General features: G+C 42.4%; 1 protein-coding gene across 5 annotated transcripts in view; it reads left to right on the top strand.

Moving 5' to 3' along the window:
• CADPS (calcium dependent secretion activator) overlaps window positions 1–23,640 on the top strand; it is a 479,847-nt gene that overhangs the window by 419,395 nt on the left and 36,812 nt on the right. For all 5 annotated transcript variants that reach the window (XM_081283086.1, XM_081283087.1, XM_081283085.1 and 2 more), the window contains 2 exons: window positions 12,184–12,216; window positions 20,230–20,337. In XM_081283086.1, the coding sequence (XP_081139212.1) occupies window positions 12,184–12,216; window positions 20,230–20,337 (141 nt within the window). The remainder of the gene's footprint in view (window positions 1–12,183; window positions 12,217–20,229; window positions 20,338–23,640) is intronic.

Below are 23,640 nucleotides of genomic sequence, written 5' to 3'. Positions count from 1 at the left end.
GACCTTGAGGAAATCACCCTGGGAAAGGAAGGGTCCTTGCCCACCACCACGCTGTTTCTCCCCTAGAGTCCTGAACATTCCACCATCATATTGTTCTTTTATCAATCACTTATAGGGAAAGTAATATAAGCACTTGGCTACAAGAGGAAATGGTACAGAACACAAAATGTTTTTAAAAGCAACAGTTCAGGCTGGGGTTGTGGCTCAGCGAGAGAGCACCTGCCTAGCACGTGTGGGAGTTGGGTTCGATCCTCAGCACCACATAAAAATTAGAAATAAACGTAGTGTGTCCATCTACAACTAAAAAAATACTTTAAAAAGAAAAAAACAAAAAAGCAACAGTCCTCTGACCTACTTTTTTCTACCCACAATCTTTTCTATCAGAAGGGATCCTCAAGCCCATGTCATAGCTAAACCTTCATGGCAGTAGATACTATTCTTATATAACTTTTTTTTTTGGAGGTGGGTACTGGGGATTGAACCCAGGGGTGCCTAACCACTGAGCTCCACCCCTAGTCCTTTTTTATTGTTTATTTAGAGACAGGGTCTCACTAAGTTGCTTAGGGCTTCATTAAATTGGTGAGTCTGACTTTGAACTCCAGATCCTTCTGTCTCAGCCTCCCAAGCCGCTGAGATTACAGGTGTGCACCGTCTCGCTTGGCATAACTATATCTTGACTGGCCAATTTTAGAGAGTATTTGTCTCCCTGAGGTAGTAGACAGAGTTTTAGCTCCCCTTGCCATTTTTCCCTTCTCCCCTGCCCTCCTTTATTAGTTATAATAAGGTACTGTTGCTCCCTTTGGTATCTTTGTAACTTTTACAATTGTTAATCTCAATTGTGTGTGTGTGTGTGTGTGTGTGTGTGTGTGTGTGTGTGTGTACCAGAAATTGAACCCAGGGCCACTTTACTGCTGAGCCACATCTCCTGCCTTTTTTTTATATTTTATTTTGAGATAGGGCTCACTAAGTTGGGTAAGGCCTCATTAAATTGCTGAGGCTGGCTTTGAACTTGGGATCCTCCTGCCTGTGCCTCTCGAGCTGCTGGGATAACACGCATGCACCACCGAGCCCAGCTTGACTTTTTTTTGTTGTTGTTATTGTTGTTGTTTGGCCCACAAAGTGAGCTTATTAACAACCATATTCTTTTCTTTGCCCTGCTTCCTCCTCCAGTTAATTTCTTGTTACGACATGGAATTCAATGACACACTTCTTCACTCTTACTTATAAATGTGATAACTCTATCAAGGGTTTCTTGAGTCTAGACCATCACTGTCCAATAGAACTTTCAGTCATGATGGAAATATTCTGAGTTGTCTAAAACACAGGACACCAGCCATATGTGGCTCTAAAGAGATGGACACATACCTTTTTTTTTTAATTTACTTATTTTTATGCGGTACTGAGGATCGGACCCAGTGCCTCACATGTGCTAGGCTCTAAAGCGCTTGAAATGGGGCGAGTGCACAAGGGTTGAATTCTTGCTGGGTGTGGTGGTGCATGCTTGTAATTCCAGCAACTTGAGAGATTGAGGCAGGAAGATCTCAAGTTCAAGACCAGCCTCAACAACTTAGGGAGACCTTGTCCCAAAATGAAAAATGAAAAGGGCTGGGATGTAGCTCACTAGTAAAGCACCCCTGGGTTCAATCCTCAGTACATTCTCCCTGGGTTCAATCCTCAGTACATTCTCCCCACCAAAAATAAGTTGAGTTCTTTTCTTTTAATATTTTTTTAGTTGTAGATGGACACAATACTTTTTTAAGAATTTATTTATTTCTATGTGGTGCTGAGGATCGAACCCAGTGCCTCACATGTGCTAGGCAAGTGCTCTACTACGGAGCCACAATCCCAAGCCCCAAAATTCTTAATTGTACTTTTAAAATTCATTTAAATTTAAATAGCTACTTGTAGCCATCAGAGAGCACAAAGTCCACGGAGGCCTTCCATCAGAAAGAATGATAATGACAACCAGCAGAAAGGACAATAATGATAACAAACTCATGTTTCTTGTCGTGCCCCAGGACTGTTCTGAGAAATCAGTTCATAACAACTTTTATAAAGGACTCTATTCCCATTTTACTGAAGCATCGAAAGATTAAGTAACCTGTCTAGGGACTGGTGAAGCTAGAATTTGACCCATGTGTCCAAAGCCAAGGTCTGTGCTCTTAGCCACTTCCCTATATTAATCTGATCTCATCCTGATTAGAAATCAGCACATCCTTTTTCCAGATACAGCCCACCTTCTGATCAATGAGACAGTCTCAGCTTCTCCTGTTATTGACAGCAGTGTTTCCCACGGAGGTTGTGTGCAGGGTGGGTGCCAGCCTGCCCCTTCCATGTCTGTTATAAAAAGCGAGCATAAAACTGGGAGGTGGAGGAGGGGTGTGGACATGTATATGGGCTCCAGGGAAATCAGCCAGGGGCTCACTGCCCAGGCACACAAAGGGTGCTCCTTCCGTCTGTACCCAGAGCCTGCCAGGCCCCACTGTTATGGACCTTTATATGAATCCTCCTCATCAATCCCCGAAACATCCCAAAGAGGGACAGATGTCACTAGACTGTTGCTGGGAATAATCAATGAAGTGGCTCCCCAGAAACACCCAGAACCCATACCCATCTATTTGCATTCCCTTTATGTCTGTACCAAATGTCCCCTACTTTCTTGTCTACTACCTGTGCAAAAAGTCTTTTGGGGGCCAGGGGTAACAGGGATTGAGCTAAGGGCACTCGAGTACTGAGCCCCATCCCCAGCCCTATTTTGTATTTTATTTAGAGACAGGGTCTCCCTGAGTTGCTTAGTGCCTCCCTTTTGCTGAGGCTGGCTTTGAACTCGAGATCCTCCTGCCTCAGCCTCCCAAGCCGCTGGGATGACAGCGTGCGCCACCACCCCCATGAAAATATTTCTCTAATTTTCTTAGAGATGCTAAAAAATTACAGTGATGAAAATTAAAAATCACTATAATAAAAATTACTATATTTTTCCTGGAGTCTTATTTCCAGAACTTCTATTAATGCTAAAATATGAAAGGCCTTTTGCTTTACTACGAGAGCATTGATAACCTTCTCAAGGTGTGGGAAATGTTTCCTCGCCCACATTCTCCCTAGAACCTGCCTAAATGATCCTCTAAGAGTCACAGGCATCTTTTTTTTTTTAATCTGGAAGGAATTTAAGGAGAAAACAATTAACCCACCCTCATTATAATAGATAAGAGGCCAGCATTGTAGTCATCTGGTCAAAATAGGCTTAGAAATTCATGTTTTCTGGTTCTTTCCATGCACACCACTATGGGAGAAGTAAAATCAGAGGATCTAGACACAACCCACAATATTCCAGCAAGAAAGAGAGAAAGTAAGATGGTCAGGCCTCTTGCCCCTGGATGTCTTCCCCTCAGAAGTGTCCTAACCAAGAAACTTCTGAACATACCCAATTGTGTGGTGTTTAAAGGCCAATGACCCCACCCACCAGCAAACATAGCCAATAGTCTTAACCAATGAAATTAACCCCTTTGGAAACAGGGGAGAAAGAGACGGTCAAAATAGCCAAGACTAATTGAACACTTACTATGTGCCAGGCCCTGTGTAAGAGTTGGCGTTCCTTAACTCTTCACAGGCACTAAGTGAATTAATTCAGGTAAAATACTTTGTATGGTGTCCCGAATGTGATTAGCATTTAAGAATTTCTTCTTTTAAATTAATCTATACAACCACCCCATGAGGAGGTGCTATGGTTTCTATTGTCATTAGCTCTACTTTCCAGAGAGGAAGCTGATACCTAGGTCAGTTACCTGACATCCTGCTGGTGTCCTCCTCAGAGTACAGGAACAAGAGACCCTCTAAGTTCTTCTCAGAGAAGCAGCAAAGACAGTTCCCTTTGAACTCATAGTGCCTAGTCACACTTTGCTTAATTGTTTCTTAAGAGTGCAAAAGCTCAGACAATAAAAAAGAAAGTTCTAGAAACCTCTATCCTGGGTACTGAACAGAGTATCACAGTCCAAATTTCCATCCAGTCTACCAGCTTTTATTGAGCCACTACTATACACCTGGTAGTGCAAACACTGAGGAGAGAGATGTTTCTTATTCCTCATCAAATCTATATTCTGGAGATGAAGATGGCAATAAATAAGAATTGAATGAACGAGAGATAAAAAGTTATTTTAGGGATGGTAGCAGCACCAAGTATTAATTTTACATACTGAATTGCCTTGAGTCTTTAAAAAAAAATCCACATCTCTAAGATGTCCTGGGTTAAAGAAGTGGAGAAAGAAGCCAAATAGCATCCTTTAGTCTTATTCCAGAAATGTCAAAGGCCAAACATTGACATGAATGTTGCTGGTCCTTCTAACAGTGGTGTGGTGTGCAGTTTGCAGGCAAAGGCAGAGAAACCAACTCTTATGAAGTCCCACAGGCAGAGTGGAGTCCGTGCAGAGAAGAAATCATTTCCTTGGTATTTTTTTTTCTTTTTTAAGACCAAGGGGAGAAAGAAAAGCTCGAGATGTCACTAATGCAGTGATATCTATTCAGATTTTTTTTCCCTTCCATCTTTGAGCCTTCCCCAGCAGATTTCTATTGGCAAAAAGAACCTAATCCACATTTTTTTTTGGGGGGGGGGTCTGTGCATTGATTTAATAGTATCAACCCCTGAGGTCCTCGTGGTCTGCACCTGGGTTGCTTTTTTCCCTAATGAAGCAAGAGAAGTGGTTTAAGCCCCTGCCGCGCTCCCTATCAAAGCCACACAATGATTAACTCAGGTCCCCTTATTAGGACCAAGTAGAAGAAAATCCCTTAGTCATCAGCATTGTGAAAATCCCAGGATGGTGAGTGTTCAATGAAAAGATTACCTTGGGCACCTGAGAAATAATGGAAGAGCTCAATAGACAGACCATTAAGCCCGTCCACACACGCTCAGTCAGGTGGAGGGTCGAGGTAATTAGCTGCGACATTCAGCCAGAGAATCCATTTTGGAACTTCTGCCCCGACTAGGTCAGTGTGGATAATTATTCCAATCCCTCTGATATTTTTCCTGAAGAAGCCATTTTAGGTTTTGTCTACACACACATACACACACACACACACACCTACACAAACAAGACTAAATATGACTAGTCAGTAAAAGTGGGTGGATGGATATTTTATTTAACTGAATACTAAAACACTTGGAGAATGAGAGGTCCAAAGATGTAACTTTTTTGTTGTTGTTATTTTCTTTTTATTTGTTCTTTTTAGTTATACATGGCAGTAGAGTGTATTGTGACATTATACCTACATGGAATAGAACTCCCCATTCTTGAGGTTGGACATGATGTGGAGTTTCCCTGGTCTGTGTTCATATATGAACGTAGGAAAGTTCTGTCCCATTCATTCCACTGTCTTTCCTATTCCAAACCCTCCTCCCTTCCCCTCATTTCCCTTTGTCTAATCCAATAAACTTCTATCCCCAACCCCTTATTGTGTGTTGGCATCCGCATATCAGAGAGAACATTTAGCCTTAGGTTTTCACTTAGCATGATAGTCTCCCATTCCACCTATTTATCCACATCATTTCATTCTTCTTTATGGTTGAATAATATTCCACTATATATGTATATATATATATATATATATATATATATATATATCACATTTCTTTATCCACTCATCTGTTGAAAGGGACCTAGGTTGGTTCCATCCAAAGCTGTAACTTATTAGTTGTGTGAGTTCAACCCACATTGTTTTATCTCTCTCAGCCTCAGTAGCTTCAACTGTAAGATGGGAATGTTAATAGGCCCTCTAAAAATATTAATATAGTTAATATTGTATTGAATATAAAATGCAGTATTTTTAACTTATATCCTGATAAGTAGTAAGCACTTTTAAAAGGTGACATGTTTGACTAGTTGTTGGAATGGACTAGTTCGTGTTTAGGAGAGATGGAACTTTTGGACATCATTCAAGAAGGGGGTCAGGAGTCTCAGAGCAAATGCCTTCACCCTCCAGCCCTAGTGTGGCGCCTTCATAGGAAATCCATGTCCTGGGTCTCGGGCATGTGAAAGCCCAAACAAGTTGCTCCCTGGTAGTAGCACATCTTCCTGCCTTCGACCTTGGTCTCCATCGGTCTCTCCAGCTGGGTCTCCTTTTCCCTCCTCCCTTCCCAGAACTGGCTCTGCTGGGGTTGGGGGCAGCAGTCTGGGAGCAGCGGGGATCCCTGATAGAGAAGAGATGTTTGTTCCAAAAAGCAGGAGTCCTGGGAAACGAGGTCCAGCTCGCAGTTCTTGCCTCTGTTTTGAAGCCATGGAATCCCTCAGAAGGGTTGCCAGACCAGGAGTCGGGGCAGACCCCTTGCCCTGGCCCTTGTCTCCTGCACCCAGGCACATGGCTTGGTCCCAGAGAGGAATAGATTGTGTTCCTGAAGGCTCTGGCTGGGGGACGTGTCCTCTCTCACATGCCCAGACTCAGCCATCCTGTGGGGGAGAGTAGATCTCTGGCCTCAGCCTCGATGGCAAGTTGTCCAGAGCATGATGTGTCCCCAAAATGACGGAAGGTATCCCAGTCAGGGAATCCCCTCAGATACTTGCTGGTAATCTGGGGAGATTCCAGAATCCTTTTTATAGCCAGAGATGACCAGCGGGCTAGGAGAGTGAAGGGAAACCTACTCTTGCCTCCAGGATGGGGCGCAAACCCTCCATCTACGCCAGTGAGCAGTATTTCCAGAAGCCCTGGTGAGACTTTAGCACAGAGAGTACCATTTGTCATTGTCATGCCCATTTAGGATGTGAGGATTATCTCATTCAGTCCTCCCAGTGTGCCTTGAGGGACATTATGATGGTCCCATTTCCAGAGAAGTAACTTGGTCCAAGTCACCACTCTAGAAAATGGCAAAGCCACACTTCCAATCCAGACAGTCCTAGACCCGTCCTCTAAGCCACTTTTCTGGGAAGATTTCTTTTGAAGTTAAAAAAATAAAATAAAGCTGGCTTCAGTAGCATACTCCTGTAATCGCTGTGGCCAGGGAGGCTGAGGTAGAAGGATGGCGAGTTCAAAGCCAGCCTCAGCAACTTAGCAAGGCCCTAAGCAACTCAGTGAGACCTGATAGACATGGTACCTGGTACATGTTTAGATTTTTCTGGCAATAACTTCAGAGCTCTAGGGCCTGGGAAGGATCTGATCACTCTTTTCTACTTAGAATGTAGCCAGCCAAAAGGTATAACAGATGATGCTTATGGGGAGCTGCTGGCATTATACGGGAAAGGGTTCAAAGGGACCAGAGTTCTGTCAATTTTTTCTTCACTATGCTACAACTCAATTGCAAAAAAAAAAAAAAAAAAAAAAAAAAAAGCCAATTACAACAAAAAGTAGAACTGATGACCACTTCCGACCTCAGGAGGAGGCTGAAATCAGAAGCAGGAGACAGACTGAGATGGGTCTCTCACATAGGAAAGAGCCACATGTAGGGCATCCTTCCTCACAGGGAGCGGGAGGGCTGGACCAGCAGAGGTGGCCGTTTCCTGCCAGAACTGTGTGGGGCTGTGTTTGCATCCTCTTCTGGGTCTTGTCACTTTACTCACTGTTCCTGATTCAGTGCTCGGGAACACCATGACCTCAGTGTAGTTTGATCCTACCTGGAATCTCTTTCTTTCTTTTTTTCCCCTAAGGAAGTTAGTTTTGTGGGGGGGTTTTTTAACTTTTTTTCTTAATATTTATTTTTTAGTTCTAGATGGACACATACCTTTATTTTATTTTTTGTGGTGCTGAGGATTGAACTCGGTGCCTCACACGTGCTAGGCAAGTGTTCTACCACTGAGCCACAACCCCAGCCCTTGAATCTCTTTCTCTGCCATTAGCTCTTCCTTTTTCGGGCAAGATGCTTGCCCCTTCACTGTCCTCATAGAACACACTTCCAGAATATTCTTTTTTTTTTTTTTGTACCCAGGATTGAACTCAGGGGCGCTTAACCACTGAGCCACATCACCAGCTCTATTTTGTATTTTATTTAGAGACAGGGTCTCACTGAGTTGCTTACCACCTTGACATTGCTGAGGCTGGCTTTGAATTTGGGATCCTCCTGTCTCAGCCTCCTGAGTGCTGGGATTACAGATGTGCACCACCACACCTGGCTCAGAATATTCTTTATCCTCATCATTGGTATCCTTCCTAAAATTCAATAGCTAGGAGGTTGGGACTGTAGCTCTGTGGCAGAGTGCTTGCCTAGAATGCATGAGGCACTGGGTTCGTTCCCTAGTACCACATAAAAATAAGTGACTAAAATAAAGGCATGTTGTGTATCTACAACTATAATTTTTTTTAAGAATTTAATGCCAGAACTAAAAATGATGTACTACACCTGCTCCTAAATAACAACAGGGTCATAGGGCCTGGCACAGTGGTGCACACCTGTAATCCCAGCAGCGCAGGAGGATAGTGAGTTCAAAGCCAGCCTCAGCAACTTAGGGAGGCTCTAAATAATTCAATGAGACCCTGTATCTAAAAAAGGGGGGAGGGGCTCAGGCTCAGTGGTTAAGTACAAAAAGATAAAGTAATAATAATAAAAGAGGGCCACAATTTCCCCTGCTTTGGGGAAGCAAGGAAGATCATTAAGACTAAGTGCAAGTCCGTTGCTGTCAAATAAAGATGAGCCTAAGGGACGGAAGGCTGGTCCCAGTCGCAGAGCCCCAGGTTTGCATTCACGACAGGAGCTTGCCTTGTCTTCCCCGAGAGGAAACGGATTTGACTGGTGTCCCTCTCTGGATTGGAACCGCATGTGCGTGGTAAGAGGAGAGTAGGCGTATTTAAAGGTTGATCATTTCAACTGTAGCAAAACTCCCACCAACTGCCAAGCATCAACTTGACAGAGCAAAGGAGGGAGTTTCTAGCTGAGAACAACTCTTGCCAGAGCCCGCTCTGACCAGCCATGCTTGAATCCCTCCAGCTTTTCCACTAGCGACGAGGCCATCGGGAGATCCCAGGGAGGAATTTGGGCTCCGGTGATCCCCTAGGAGTCTGGACTTCTTTGCCTCTTGGCAGAGAGCATGAGAAAACCCAATTCTTAAATTCTAGGCATTTTAGTTGGTTTCCTTGTAATTGGATTTGATTGCTAGTCCCCATTTCCCTTGATGGCTTAAAGAAGAAACTCTGTGAGAAAGTCCTGCATGGTGCAAAGTGATAGTACTGAACCTGAGAAAGACAGAAACAAGGCCCGGCTGTAATCCCAGAGGCTCGGAAGGCTGAGGAAGGAGGATCACAAGTTCAAGGCCAGCCTCAGCAAAAAGCAAGGCACTGAGCAACTAGTGAGACCCTGTCTCTAAACAAACTACAAAAAAGGTCTGGGGATGTGGCTCAGTGGTTGAGTGCCCCTGAGTTCAATCCCTGGTGCAAAAAAAAAAAAAAAAAAACAAGCCACCTTCTTGCCTGGACTCAATTTTGGAAGAGTCATGGAGAGGACAGATTTAGGATGAGGAATCCTTTAGTACAAATGGTAATCACACCAAATCTGGAAAGCTTTCCTGAAATCCCTCTAAAGGTCACAGGGACAGTTTCCTTCTCCCACCAGCTCTGGCAGGCTTTCAATATAGCTATGTTGGTTTTTAGGTTGACCAATCTGGTCTTTTCCTCTGCTTATTTCGCAAGCACCTTGAAGCCAGAACTGGCCACAGGCTTTCTCTCAGTCCCTCCCTTCCCAGATTTTCCCTGAGTTTCCTTTCAAAGTCAGGTAGCCCATGAGTCACAGGGAGATAACTGTTTGCAAGAGTGATGATACAACTTTTGCTCTCATGACATTTTGTGGGCGGCACACATGCAACAAAAGGTACTGAATTGCAATTGCAATTGGTGCTACAAAGAACAAGGGTAGAGCCCAGCACAGTGGCCCACACCTGTAATCCCTGCAGCTTGGGAGGCTGAGGCAGGAGGATTGTGAGTTCAAAGCCAGCCTCAGCAACTTAGTGAGGTTCTAAGTAACTGAGTGAGACCCTGTCTCTAAATAAAATATAAAAAGGACTGGGGATGGGGCTCAGTGGTTAAGTACCCCCAGATTCAATGCCTGGTACAAGAAAGAAAGAGAAAGGGGAAAAAGGAGTAGGTTTCTTAGAGAATCTTAAACCAAAGAAAACAGGAATGATTTGGGTGCTGGCAATAATTCTCCCCCTCCACCAACTTTAAAATTTACTAAGCACTTTCTCCCATATTCTCTCACTTGATCACATATAAGCCGCACAAAGTACGGTTTTATTATCCTATTCTAGAAATCTCATGGAGGCTAAAGAACTTGACAAGGTTTCCCCAGGGTCAACTGGCTGGGACACTTACCAAAATTTTGACACTTGGTTTTGGACTCTTTCTTAGGGCTTCATTATCTGCCATCAGGGGGGAGTTGAAAGTTTGGAAAGGCACACTGGGAAAAGGGGAGAGGATAGGACTCCTCGGGGTGACTTTCTGGGACACATTTGGATAAGGGCTATGAAGACTGATATCGATCTCAACCAAATGGTAAAAAACAAACCTCCCTGAAATGTCAGCAGATATTCTGACTACCCTGTGCCCCTGGCAGTCTCTGAAGTTTCTGGTAAAACTGGAAATGCTCTCCTACCAGAAATACAGTCCCTCCATGCCACACGGAGACACACAGAATATCAAACACGCTCCCTCAAACCCAGCAGTTCCTCAGCCTCTCACCCACGTGTGTCTATGAATCCTTAGTGACAGTGTGTCCCAGGCACCATATCCCAGGACTTTATATGCACTCCCCCTTTCACCAACCCCTGAGAGAGGTATTATTAGTGTCTCCATTTTGCAGATGAGGCCAGTAAGGTTCAGAGAGATGAAATAACCTGCCCAAGATCACACCGTTCCCAGTAGAGCTGGATTTGAACCCAGGTCTGACTCCAAACTCTATGTCCAAACATTACTCTCTACCACATGCACTCTCGCCAAACTAAAAATGAGTTACAGAGCCACTTCCTGCACTTTCCACCTGTTTTTTGTTTGGTTTGGTTTGTTTGTTTTGTTTTAGCACCTAAAACCAGAATGAGGCATAATAGCAGCTTTGGGACAGTTTTGAAAGGCTCTGGTACCCGACCCTCAGACACCATGTCCCTCTGGGTCCTTCACTCACCCCATTGCATTCCCTCCTCTTGAAGATCTAGGTTAATGGACCCTGAGAACTGACTGATTCAATCCAGGCAACCTGCAGCCAAATTACACCAAGGCCCAAGGTGTAAGAAGTGCCAGTAGGGGCTGGGGATGTGGCTCAAGCGGTAGCGCGCTCGCCTGGCATGCGTGCGGCCCGGGTTCGATCCTCAGCACCACATACAAACAAAGATGTTGTGTCCACCGAGAACTAAAAAATAAATATTAAAAAAAAATTCTCTCTCTCTCTCTCCCTCTTTCTCTCTCTCTCTCTCTCTCCCCTCTCTCACTCTCTCATTAAAAAAAAAAAAAAAAGAAGAAGAAGTGCCAGTAATCTTAGTTGCTTCTCTAGACTAGTGAACCCTCTATCCATCCGTTTGGGTTTAGCTAGAGTCATTTTTCTTCTTTTTAAAGATAGATGGTGCACACCTGTAATCTCAGCAACCCAAGAGGCTGAGGCAGGAGGATCACAAGTTGGAGGCCAGCTTTCTCAACTTAGTGAGGCCCTACACTACTTAGCAAGACCCTATGTCATAATGAAAAATACAGAAGGGCTGCGGATGTGGCTCAGTGGTAAAGTGCCCCTGGGTTCCATCCCTAGTACCAACCACAAAAAGAAAGAAAAAAAAGGAAAATAAAAATAAAGATAGGGGGAAAATGCAAATCTCCCACACCAGCCCCAGAATCTCAATCAGTAAAATTTTGTGCTCTTTCTCTCTCTCCTTCCTCTCTCTCTCTCTCTCTCTCTCCCTACCTCCAAAGCAGTGGCTAGGGATTTATTTTCTATTTTATTTATTTTTTTATATTTATTTTTTAGTTTTCGGTGGTTCGGTGGACACAAGATCTTTATTTTTATGTGGTGCTGAGGATCGAACCCAGTGCTGTGCGCATGCCAGGCAAGCGGGCTACCGCTTGAGCCACATCCCCAGCCCAATTTTTTTATTTTTTAGTAGAAAACATTTTATCTTTTCATACCTTTGTGTTTTCCCTGGTCTGTGCTGCGTGCCTGTGTGTTGTTTGAACTTGATCTGTGAACAAAAATATTAAACATAAACACCTGCCTCACCTCCGTTCTTCTTTCCTCCTTAGGTGAAGGCAGCTTCCAAATATGTGGACGTACCTGTGAGTATTTGAAAATTGCTTTTCGTGGGTTTGTTGTTTTGTCTGAATTTTTTTTTTTTCTTGTTTTGGCTTTGCTTTGTTGGTGCTGTTCATTACTTGCTGCTAAACTGTATATTCCCCACTTGATCATCAGAAAGAGAGAAGTCAAGACCCTTTCGTTAGTAGGATCTTTTTTCAGACCAGCGTATGGTTTCCTTCACCAGGAAGAGAGTGTTCCAGCTGCAGGGTAAACCTAGCTCACTTTCACTTGTCTTTTTCTTGATTTCTCTGGTTCTTTTCTTTCTGTTTCCATCCTGCTCACCTCCACCCCTTACATAAACATCTTAAGAGTAGAGCTCTGAGCTAGAAATTTGCACTAGAGTACCAGTATCTTTTTTTTATATATGTATATATTAAACAATATATATTAGTTATATATATATATAATATGTATACAGTAAATTATATTTATATATATATTAGCTGTAGGCAGACAGCATGCCTTTATTTCATTTATTTATTTTTATGTGGTGCTGAGGATGGAACCCAGTGCCTCATACATGCTAGGCAAGTGCTCTACCACCACGCCACAACCCCAGCCCAAACAGTATCTTTTTTAAAGCAAATAAATTCTGAATTTGTTCATTTGGGGGTCAGTTCTGCAGTTGTTTTAAGGAAACCTTACAAAAACTGCTTATAATTAGTGCAGGCCTCATTAATGGCGAGAGCCCTCAAAGTTCACAGATAAAGCACTCCAAGTTGCCCAAAATTTACATTTAAATTGAGGTTAAGTACTATACATGAATGCTAAAAAGTATGGGATTACCTGTGATAAACCAGGGTACATTTATAGACAGACTTTGCCCTGCCTATTAGCAAAATAAAATTGGAGAGATTTAAATATATTCCAATAAAGGAGGGAAGAAAATGATTCTGTTTCTCCATTTCTAACAAAAGAGGTGTGAGTCTATTATAAAATATTAAATTTAGAGAGCTTATCTCAACAGCCACCAAGGGTCTTGTACTGAGCATTTCTCATTCTGAACGTGGTTAAGTACCCTCCTTGTTCAAATACTTATTTGTTAAAATTTGTTTTTTTCTAAAAGGATTTATATTAACATTTAAATTCATTTCCCCAGGAAGCTAAGTGTGTAATGGTTTATTGGCTTATTCCTCTAAGGAAGACAAAATGGAAAATTGGAGTGAATTTAGCATTAGCATATATTTTGTTTGTTTAATGAAAGAATGTGCAATCAATAATTATGCTTTGAATTCATATAATACTTCTCATCAAGGGACCTCCGACTCCTTCGTGTAGGCAGAAGAATGGAGAATAGAAAAAGCTCACAAAACCACAGCAAAGAAGTTAAGCAATTGGCTTTGTCAAGCCCTAAAGTATAAACTTTGGCTTCATGGGGAGTCTCTGGCCCTGGTTCTCCATCTTTAAAATGGAGATACTAATACCAAATTCAATGGAGAACAGGCAGCACCTGACCTGGCACTCAGCAGACATGTCATCAGAGAAGGGTATGCGATGGTATCAATGTCCAAAGTGCAAGTCAGGATGAATGGCTGACATCAGCCCTGCCCTCCCCTGGTCTTCACCAGTGACCGAGATTGAAATTCTCATCTCCCAGTACAAAGATCTGGCATGTCAGTCTGTTTTCTGTAGCCCTCAAAGCAGAGGAGAGATCTCCACATGGAGATCTGGCTGGGTGACCCCGTAGACAAGGCCCATACATGGAGAAATTTGATCCAGCCACTGGTGCTACCAAGCTGTTAGGTTGAACCACATGAGAATGGCATTTTAGAGAAGTCGAAGATCAAGATCAGCAATTTTTAATGGCTCAATATAAGAATTCTTTTTCTCCTTCTCCTTCTCCTTCTCCTTCTCCTCCTCCTCCTCCTCCTTCTCCTTCTCCTTCTTCTTCTTCGTACCAGGGTTTGAACCAGGGGTACTTAGCCATTGAGTCACAGCCCCAGCCCTTTTTTATATTTTATTTTGAGACAGGGTCTCACTAAGTCACTTAGGGCCTCAATAAGTTGCTGCGGCTGGCTTTGAACGTGCAATCCTCCTTCCTCAGACTCCCAAGCCACTGGAATGACAGGCATGCACTCAGCTTAATAATTCTTACAAGCCAGATTCATATTTATTGTGAAGAAGGGGGTAAAATGGACTCTATATTAATATGAAAGTGTCCAGATCTCAGTCATTTAGAAAGATCAAAAGAGAATTTTCAGAGGGCTGGGGCTGTGGCTCAGTGGTAGAGCACTTGCCTAGCATGTGTGAGGCACTGGGTTGGATCCTCAGCACCACATAGAAATAAGTAAATAAAATAAAGGTATTGTATCCATCTACAACTTTTTTCTTTTTTTAAAGAGAGACAATTATCAGTTTCTGCACTCTATGGAGGAAAAAAAAATGAATCACTCAGTATGTCCCCAAATGTGATATATTTGCCATTGAAGATGAACAAAGTAATTAAGGTACCTATAACTACTACCACTGTATGTGCTGGGCACTGTTTTAAGCTCTTTATTTTTAGTCTTCACAAGTGCCCCACTTTAAAGATGAGGAAACTGAGGCCCAGAAATGTTAAATTGCTCCAAGCAGCACAGCCGGTAAACAACAGAGGTAAGATTTAAAGCAATGATCTTAAGCACTATGTCCTGCTGAAAGATGATTTTAGCACATAGACACCCATCTTTATTTGCATAGTTGAATCATGATTTTAGTATCAGAAAATATGATTAGCACATAAGACCCACGACTGCACCAGTTATTACTGCTTAGGAACAATGTTAAAGTTTAAAATTAAGTTCAACAATGTGTACTTTTATAGTTCATCATATTTTAACATGTCTGATGAATACATAATCATTTTATGGAAAATAGTAGTGTACAATACACACATAGACAATATGCACATAGTTTTTTGTTTTGTTTTGGGGGATGGGTTTTAGTCCTGGGGATTGAACTCAGGGGCACTTGACCACTGAGCCACATCCCCAGCCCTTTTTCATATCCTATTTAGAGACAGGGTCTCACTGAGTTGCTTAGTGCTTCCTGGTTGCTGAGGCTGGCTTTGAACCTGCGATCCTCCTGCCTCAGCCTCCTGAACTGCTGGGATGACAGGTGTGCGCCACCGCACCCAGTATTGTTTACATGTAGTAGATAATTATCATTTATTTCTGAAAACAATCCTATGAGGATTAATTAATTTCATCCTGTTTTACAGATGAGAAAACTGAGACAGAGAGGTTAAGTAGCATGCCCAAGTTCACCAGGCGAGTCAGTAGGGAGTAGAAATCCAGAGACAGAACTGTGGGTGTAGCTCAGTGGTGCAATAGCTTGCTTCATGTGAACAGGGCTCTGGGTTTAATCCTCAACACCAAGGGAAGAAATAAAACAAAAAGATCTAGGCTCTCAATTTGATTGTAGAGCCTGAGCTTATAGAGATATGGCAGAGTCTTCAGCATTAGCTCCTAAAAGACAATAGTACATGTCTCACTCCGACTCAGCCTTCAGTGACAGCAGTCTGGTAGCTCCCAATCAACTTTAGTAGGATCATTTACACCATGGGAATTGGCAGACCCTACAAATTGGAGCTTGTTTATCTAATTTTGTTGTTGTTGTTGTTGTTGTTGTTTTGTTTTTTCTGAGAGCCAGTTCATAAGTACTGGCTATCATCAGCAGCCCCCAAACCAGAATATGCAGTAGTTAAACTTGCAAAGATTTTTTTGTTTTGTTTTGTTTTGTTTTGTTTCTTTGCTCATTTTTTAATTGGGATTCCCAGACTTCACCTCTAGAGATTCTGATTCAGTAGTTCTGGAGGGGAGCCTGGAAATCTCTTTCTAAAAAGATCTTCATGTTCATCTGATACATGATACAAATTTGGAAACCAATGAATAAATCAGTGATATTTTTACCTTGGCTGTGTCATGGAAACATCTGGAGAGCTTTTATAAGTATTACTGCCCAGGTTCCTTGCCAGACATGTTAAAACAGAATCTCTGGGCAGCAGGTAGAGGTGGGGCCACAGGCAATCAGTGTTTATAAACCTTCTAGATCCTTCTTGTTTGCAGCCAGGTTTAAGTACCATTGGATACAAAGCCAGGCATAGTGGCGCATGCCTATAATCCCAGCAACTTGGGATGTTGAGGCAGGAGGATTGCAAACTTGAGGCCAGCCTCAACAACTTATGGAGGCCTTAAGCAATTTAGCAAGATCTATCGCAAGAGGAAAAATAGAAAGGGCTGGCGATGTGGCTCAGTAGTTAGATGCCCCTGGGTTCAATCCCCAGTACCAAAAAGAGAGAGAGAAAGAGATGAAGAAAAAGAACTGTTGGGTACAATCATTTCTCAAGTCATGGTTCAAAGTCTGAGTTCATCTGTGCCACCCTCTGAGGTTTCTGGCACATCATTTATTAGTTGAGTTCTGTGTAGGGAGTAGCAATTACTTTAGAGATTTGCCTCTTAATTATCCCCACTAGTGGAAAGAAGAACTGCTACCAGTCATTCCAACCATTGCATAATCCCCAAAGCATCTCTCTGTGTCTTAGATATAAGATTCAACCTTTCGGTATATGTAGCAGATTTGCATTCATCCTCAGGGCTTGCTTGGGATGCTGAAAATTTGGGTTTGTTTTCCCCATGCTCAGACGTATCCCAATGGGGGCTAGCTAAGTTGAAATGTCCCATTTTTCCTAAGCCACAGAATCACTTATTCATGAATCATGTCTTCCACACGTGGTGGTGTTAATTGTACAGATATATATTTATTGTATTTAAATATTTTCTAAAAATTATGTCAGATTCTGATTCTATCCAAGCCACATTTATAAGCTGTCTCTTAAAAGTTGATCCGACTGTGTATGAACAGCAATGTAATATAAAGTTTAATTTATCTAATGGTATCAGTTTTCCAGTCAAGTTTATTTTTCAGTTGTAAATACTTTTCAGCTTATTGTGTGTCGGCAGTTTAGATTTTGTTTTGATTGGAAATCTACTTAAAATGCATTATACATCGTTTCTGCATTTTTATTCCTGTGTGGGGGTTTTTTGTTTGTTTTTGTTTTTTTCGAGGTGTTTTTGGTTTTTGTTTGTTTTTTGGTACCAGGGATTGAACTCAGGGGCACTTAACCACAGAGCCACATCCCCATCCGTTTTTAAAAATATTTTATTTAGAGACAGGTTCTCACTAAATTGCTTAGGGCCTTGCGAAGTTGCTGAGGCTGACTTTGAACGCATGATCCTCCTGCCTCAGCCTCCTGAGCTGCTGGGATTCCAGGCATGTACCACAGCACCTATCCCTGGGTTTTTGACCAGGGAACTATCATTTAATCTTTCCTCAATGGCCCAATGGTGCAGGGCCAGCTCACCCTGTCCCCTTTTGTTCCAGACTCCAGTAATTAGTGAATCTTTGTGTCTCAGGGTGCAGTCTGGCAGCCTTGTCCCTTATGCTTGGCACTCCAGGGCAAAGGACAGGGCCTTCTTACCAGCACACCTGGGTTCCATCATTTGCCCATGCCCCATTCCTGGCCCATCAAGGGATGACAGACAAAACTCATTGGAATTGAATGTGAAGCTGGCTTAAAAGGAAGGTCGTTGGGAGTGAGAGTCTGAGGACTATGATAAGAGAAGTACACATTTTGTGCACAGGCTTTATTATTTTCATCTTGACACAGCTCCACTGAGGACCCTTTTTACATCTTGGGTCTCAAGTAGATTGAAGAAGTAGATAGGGCCCTGGTGTGATATAATATCAGGAAGGGGAGTCAGGGGCTGATGTTGACATTGCAATTTATGGCTTTTGAGACAATTTCATATACATTATTTTAGCTGATGATCATAACAATCCTTGAAGGTAAGTCAGGAACCTGTTATTAGTCCCATTTTACAGGTGGCATAACTGAGGCCCAGAGAAGTCTAATGATTTGCATAAATTCCAAGGGGTTTTTTTTTGGTGGGGGGAGGTGGATTCAGTAATAATCCATGCAGTGTGCCTGAAGAGCTTTGAAAAGGAGGTGGAGGTAGGACTTGCTCATTCATTCATAGATTTGTTCACTCTGCAATTATTTACTGAGCACCTACTATGTGCCAGGCACTATTCTGTGAGCTGGAGGTACAACAGGAAACAGACCAATGGTCCTTTATTCATGTATCTTATGTTTGGTGGGAGAAGACAGACGAAAAACAATCAAATAAATATACAGTACAATGTTAAGCTATTGATTTTAAAAAATATTTAAAAAAAATAAGAGTCAACCGAGCTTCTTAACTACCTGGGTGAGATGAATCAAACTAATTTTTTTTAAATCAGAGCTTTTTTAAAAATTAAATGAAATGCCCCTGTGAGGACAGTAAGCCTTGTTGAAAGAAGGAATGATGAAAATAGCATCCTTCTAGATGTCTGTCTGTAACATCATGGGTTCCTGATAGATCTGCTGAACTTGGCTTTGGATCGTAGCTCTAAGATGGCTGCGTGCACCCAGGAAAAGGCTGCATCTGCCACAAGTATCACAAGGGAAGAAATGGAAACAATAATAATAAGTTTCTCAAGTTCCCCAGGTAGGGGTCCCCATCCTTACCGAGAATGTCCTTTGATGTGCGGCTGCCAAAGAGAGAGGGGAGAGGTGCCAGTTTGGAATTGATAAGCTGACACTCTCATTGGAGAACCGCTATTGTTTCGTATCATAAAACTGCAACAATTATAGGACCATCATGGACCCTGCTCAATCCATTTGCTGAAAATTGCTTGAAAGTGTAACACTTGACTACTGTGGCTTTGGGTTGTCCTCATTGTTTTTCAAATTAATACCTTGTCATTGTTTCAGCGGGTGTTAAGAAATGTTACTAGCATCCCGGGGGCCAGGGATTGGCCCTTTGCTTGATAATTGTTTGCTTTGTATGAGGGGGAAAAAAAATATACAGTCCTACTGTTTCCAAACCTTCCTCATTTTCACCCTGGAAATTACACAGAAGTGTTAACTAACTTCAATTTGCAGTGCCTGACAGTCCCCGTCTTGTAGAGAAATGATACTTTGTGATCTAAGGTAAATCACAGTAATGAAAACTAATCTTTTTAGTTATTAGCAAACATACATATCTATTGTGGAAATTTAAGGGGTTTGTGGCAGTTCTGCTAATGACCCATATTACAGTGTTTTAATAGGTTTCTTTGGAGATAACTTTGATTTTGACATCTCAAGCGGTGTAGATCCTGAGATTTTTTTTTTCTTTTACTTCCTTACAATAAGTCATTGCCTGAGTACTGGATGAACCACCTGCTTACCTTTCTAGAAAATCTAATTTATTTAAAAATCTTCCCCTCCTCCCCTAGCTTGCTGTGGTTCTTGGGATTTTTTTTTTTAATCTTCAACTTTAAGGCTACATTAGAAAAGAAAAACTAATGTCTCCACTTTGTAAACTAATTAGCAAATTCTCACTCTATATACTCAGGTTAAACTATTCCCCAAAATGGACTTGGCCAGCAAGAGTTATAGTTTTCTTTCTTTCTTTCTTTTAATATTTATGTTTTAGTTATAGTTGGACACAATATCTTTTCTTATTTATTTATATGTGATGGTGAGGATAGCAAAGTGCTCTACCGCTAAGCCACAACCACAGCCCCTGATTATAGTTTTCTTTTTTAAGAGGAAAAGGAGACAGATAGTAAAGAATATCCATATGCATCATGGGGGTTTCAATGGAAAGCCAGAGAATATTTCTGGTGAAGATACAGTGAAGATTCATCCATTAGATAAAATTGCCAGAAAACAAAAAAAAAGAATTAATGGTAGGGGGAAAAAAATCTGCAATTCCAACTCTCCTCTTTGCCTGGCTTAATTTCTGAAAAGAACAGGAAGGGCTAATATCAATTCCTACCGGTCTGGGCTGTAAGCTGCAAACCTAGTCCCGCCAAAACGGTGCAGAGGCTAGGAGGGGCTGCGGGTGGGAGCCAGGACAAATGGGTCATCCCTGAAGAGTCACTGTCTGCAAACCCCATTTTCATGTTTTCCTGTTTCTTTGCAGAAACCTGGAATGGATGTGGCCGACGCCTACGTGACTTTCGTCCGCCACTCTCAGGATGTCCTGCGTGATAAGGTCAATGAGGAGATGTATATAGAAAGGTTATTTGATGTAAGTAAATGCCTTCTCCTCCTTGAAGACCAAGGAGGAGACCCTCCAAAATGTGACAAAATAAGAGACAGGAGGATAAGTCACATTTTGAGAAAATGGATTGCTCCTGATTTCAAGCAAAATCTTTTCCTCTTCCTCTGCCTTAGGCGCCTATCTGTCATGTGTCTGTTCTGAACCCACCCCTGGTGTAGCAGTGTCTCAGTCCCAAGGCTGTGTGTTACACGTAGGACAGCACGCAGGCGCGTCCCCGCACGGAGCTTGTGAGGCAGCATCTGTAACTGGCAAAGACCTGATCTTCCTCCTTGCAATCTGGCCTCGCATGAGGGAAGCTGGGGGGGGCTACCTCCCCAATACCAGCAGTGGAATGGCATGCAGATGTGCAGATGTGCAGTAAATGTCACATTATTATGGCTTCAAAGATGATTTCATTTCTACAAGAGCAGAAATCCTTAGCCCTGGGTTTTAGCAAAGTGGTAGGAATTGATATTAGCACTTTTTCCTGCTCTTTTTAGAAATCAAGCCAGGGTTTGGGCAACAGTGACTGGGCCAGGTGCCTGTCTGAACAGTGGTGCCCCGCCCCCACCCACTCACCTGAAAAAAAAATGCATGGAGAAGCAGGTATTCCAAAGTGAGGACGCTGGGCTGCCAGACCCAGGTCAAACTTCAGATTTCTTATTTCCACTGTGACTACATCTGCACAGCAAAGCAAGCCACCAAGGCAAAAAGAAAAAAAAAAAAAAGAATCTGCTTTGGTCTCAAATTGCCTGCCTCTTTCAGACCAAAACAGATGGGGTTGCTTAATATAGCCAGGTATTTTGCTTCCCATTTCCCCCCCAATTTGCCAGTGGAGACCCGGCCAGAGTGCATGGAAGCCAATGTCCTTGTCTCCGTGTGGCTCTAATTGTGCAGACTACTTCTGTCTCGTGAAATGTGAGCTCCTCCTGTCCAGGTTTCTTGTATTTTTAGTGCCAGCCCGAACATTAATGTTTTGGTCTATTATGGAATCCTTGTTTCTATATTTTTCTTTGATTGTGTTCACCAATTTACACTGAGTTTTTGTGTGTGTGTGCGTGTGTGTGTGCGCGTGTGTGTTTTTGTTCCATAGCTAAGTGAGCTCATTGTTGGCACCGCTTTTGGATTCTGCAGCTTCTGACTTTTAAATGCTTTGTCTTCCAGCTCATTTGCTTTCCTAGTGTGTTGAAAAGGCATTTCTCTCTCTCTCTCTTTTTTTTTCTCCCCTTTTCCCAATCGTCCCCTCTCTGTGTTCCATACCCCTCTCCCCCCCATCACCTTCCTGCACCACAAAACCCTTCTTACTTTTTAATTCCCACTCGTCCTCTCTTGGATTAAAATGGAACTTATCTCTCATGTCAAATGTTTTATCACATTATATCAAGTGGCATGAATTAGAATCAAATAATCTTCCTGTGTACATCTTCTACCATGACCCACATCCACTGAGAATGCCTCATACATACATAAAGCTCACCAGCGGGTCCTCTCCCTTCTCTGCATGTGCGCCTTTATCAAAGTCCTGAGCCTAATATATCTGGGGCATAATCCCCCCTCCCATAGGCATTGAAAACAGACAGGCAGCACCCTCGGGGTCTGCAGTTAGGAGTGTGGACACTCTTCCCCTCTCGGCTGAATTCAATTCCAAACCACAAATTTTCAAGAAGCCTGTGGATTGTTCTTTTCAATGCCTAGGTTGCCTTTTTTCTTTTCTTTTCTTTTCTTTTCCTTTGATCGGTTATCTTCTGATTCTCGGTTTTGTGTGGCCCGCGTATGCGTGTGCACCCCTGTATGCATGCGCGCGTGTGTATGCGCGTGCGTGCATGTCCCCGCACGAGCGTGTGTGCCATGATCTTGCTGGAACTTCAAAAACACCTAGTACTGAATTGGAGGCTTCGTCTGCAGTTTAACCTGAGACTTCATGGATATGAAATAATCCCCTCTTTTTCTTTCTTTCTTTTTATTTTTTTTTCTTTTTTGTTTTGTTTTAAATTTCAAAGTAGAAGAAGGGAAAAGAACTTTTTAAAGGTAGTCTTGCAAAAAGCCAGCAAGGCAAATGATCTCTTTGGGGGCTCTTTTTTAAGGAAAGGGACAACCCACTTTTGATGCAAAAAAGTAAAGAGTCCAGCCTTGGCAGCAGATACAGAAGATGAAAGTGGACATGCCTAACTGTGGGCACAGGCAGGCACATTTCCACCCCCTGGGCATGACTGCGAATGGATAACTGAAAGAAATATTACTAAGAAGATGCTTTTCAGAGAGCCAGTTATGTTCAGGGTCATTCAGGAATTCACCAGTGTCTCTGATTCCTCCACATAGTCCACTGCATGAGCAACAGCCTGGGAACAATTGACCTTCTTATTGTCCCAATTTTGTTTTCCCAATGGAGTCCCTAGTGATTTTTAAAGGCTGAGCCAAACTGACCATTGACTACATATCTCTCCCAACCCCACGGAGCAGTCATTTTTTTTTTAATTTTCAGGAGCTTATTTAGATATGAATTTCTTGGCCATTTACTTTTCTCCTTTCCAAATAATAACCTGATCCCCTAATTTACAGAATATATTGGTGCTAGGCAACCTAACTGATGTCGTGCAAAAAAAGTTATTGAATCTGTCAGGGATTTAAAACATTTGTCATTTTCAAAACCCAGAGCTTCTCAAAAAGCTTCATTACCATGCAGCCTCGGTAATTTAATTCAGTACTTACTGTTTTTCTATAATCTAGCAGCAAAACATCAGATTACCAACATGTTTGATTATTTTCGGCTTCTGTTTCCTCAAGCATCCTGTTTATTTCTTTGCATAGATGCTCTTCGAGACTCGTGTCCACCGAGCTAAACTAGAGGGTGGGAACATCAAGGCAGAAGGGGCCTGAAAGCTGCTGCCCTGTGTTTCTGGCTGCAACGAACTTATTCTTTAAACTTCACGATGGTGGTCCTATAAACAATTGGCAGAAACCTTTTGAGAAAGACTTGTTGATCTGGGAGGTTTTGCTTCCAAATTGTTGCATTTTGATAAATGGCAAAAATGAATAATAGCAAATTAGCATTTTGAATGAAGGGGAAAAATTTTATATATATATATATATATATATCTGTCTCTCTCTGAGATTGTTTGCTGGGGGGGGGGGGGGGTGTTGGTTCTGTCGTGTCATTCCCAGGTTCTGTTCTGCTGGCATCTGTCATTCAGAGGCATGTTCTAAGAATTCCTGTTGTGTTTTGAACTGTGTTTCAAGTCTCAGTTTTATTTACCTGGTAAATCCCTTGAGTTCTTACTATTTGGATTGTTT

This window comes from Spermophilus citellus (genome assembly GCF_964194105.1).
Source record: "Spermophilus citellus genome assembly, chromosome: 3".
Classification (NCBI taxonomy): domain Eukaryota; kingdom Metazoa; phylum Chordata; class Mammalia; order Rodentia; family Sciuridae; genus Spermophilus; species Spermophilus citellus.
The sequence above is the reverse complement of the archived record's forward strand: the minus strand, read 5'-3'. Positions and strand labels throughout refer to the sequence as shown.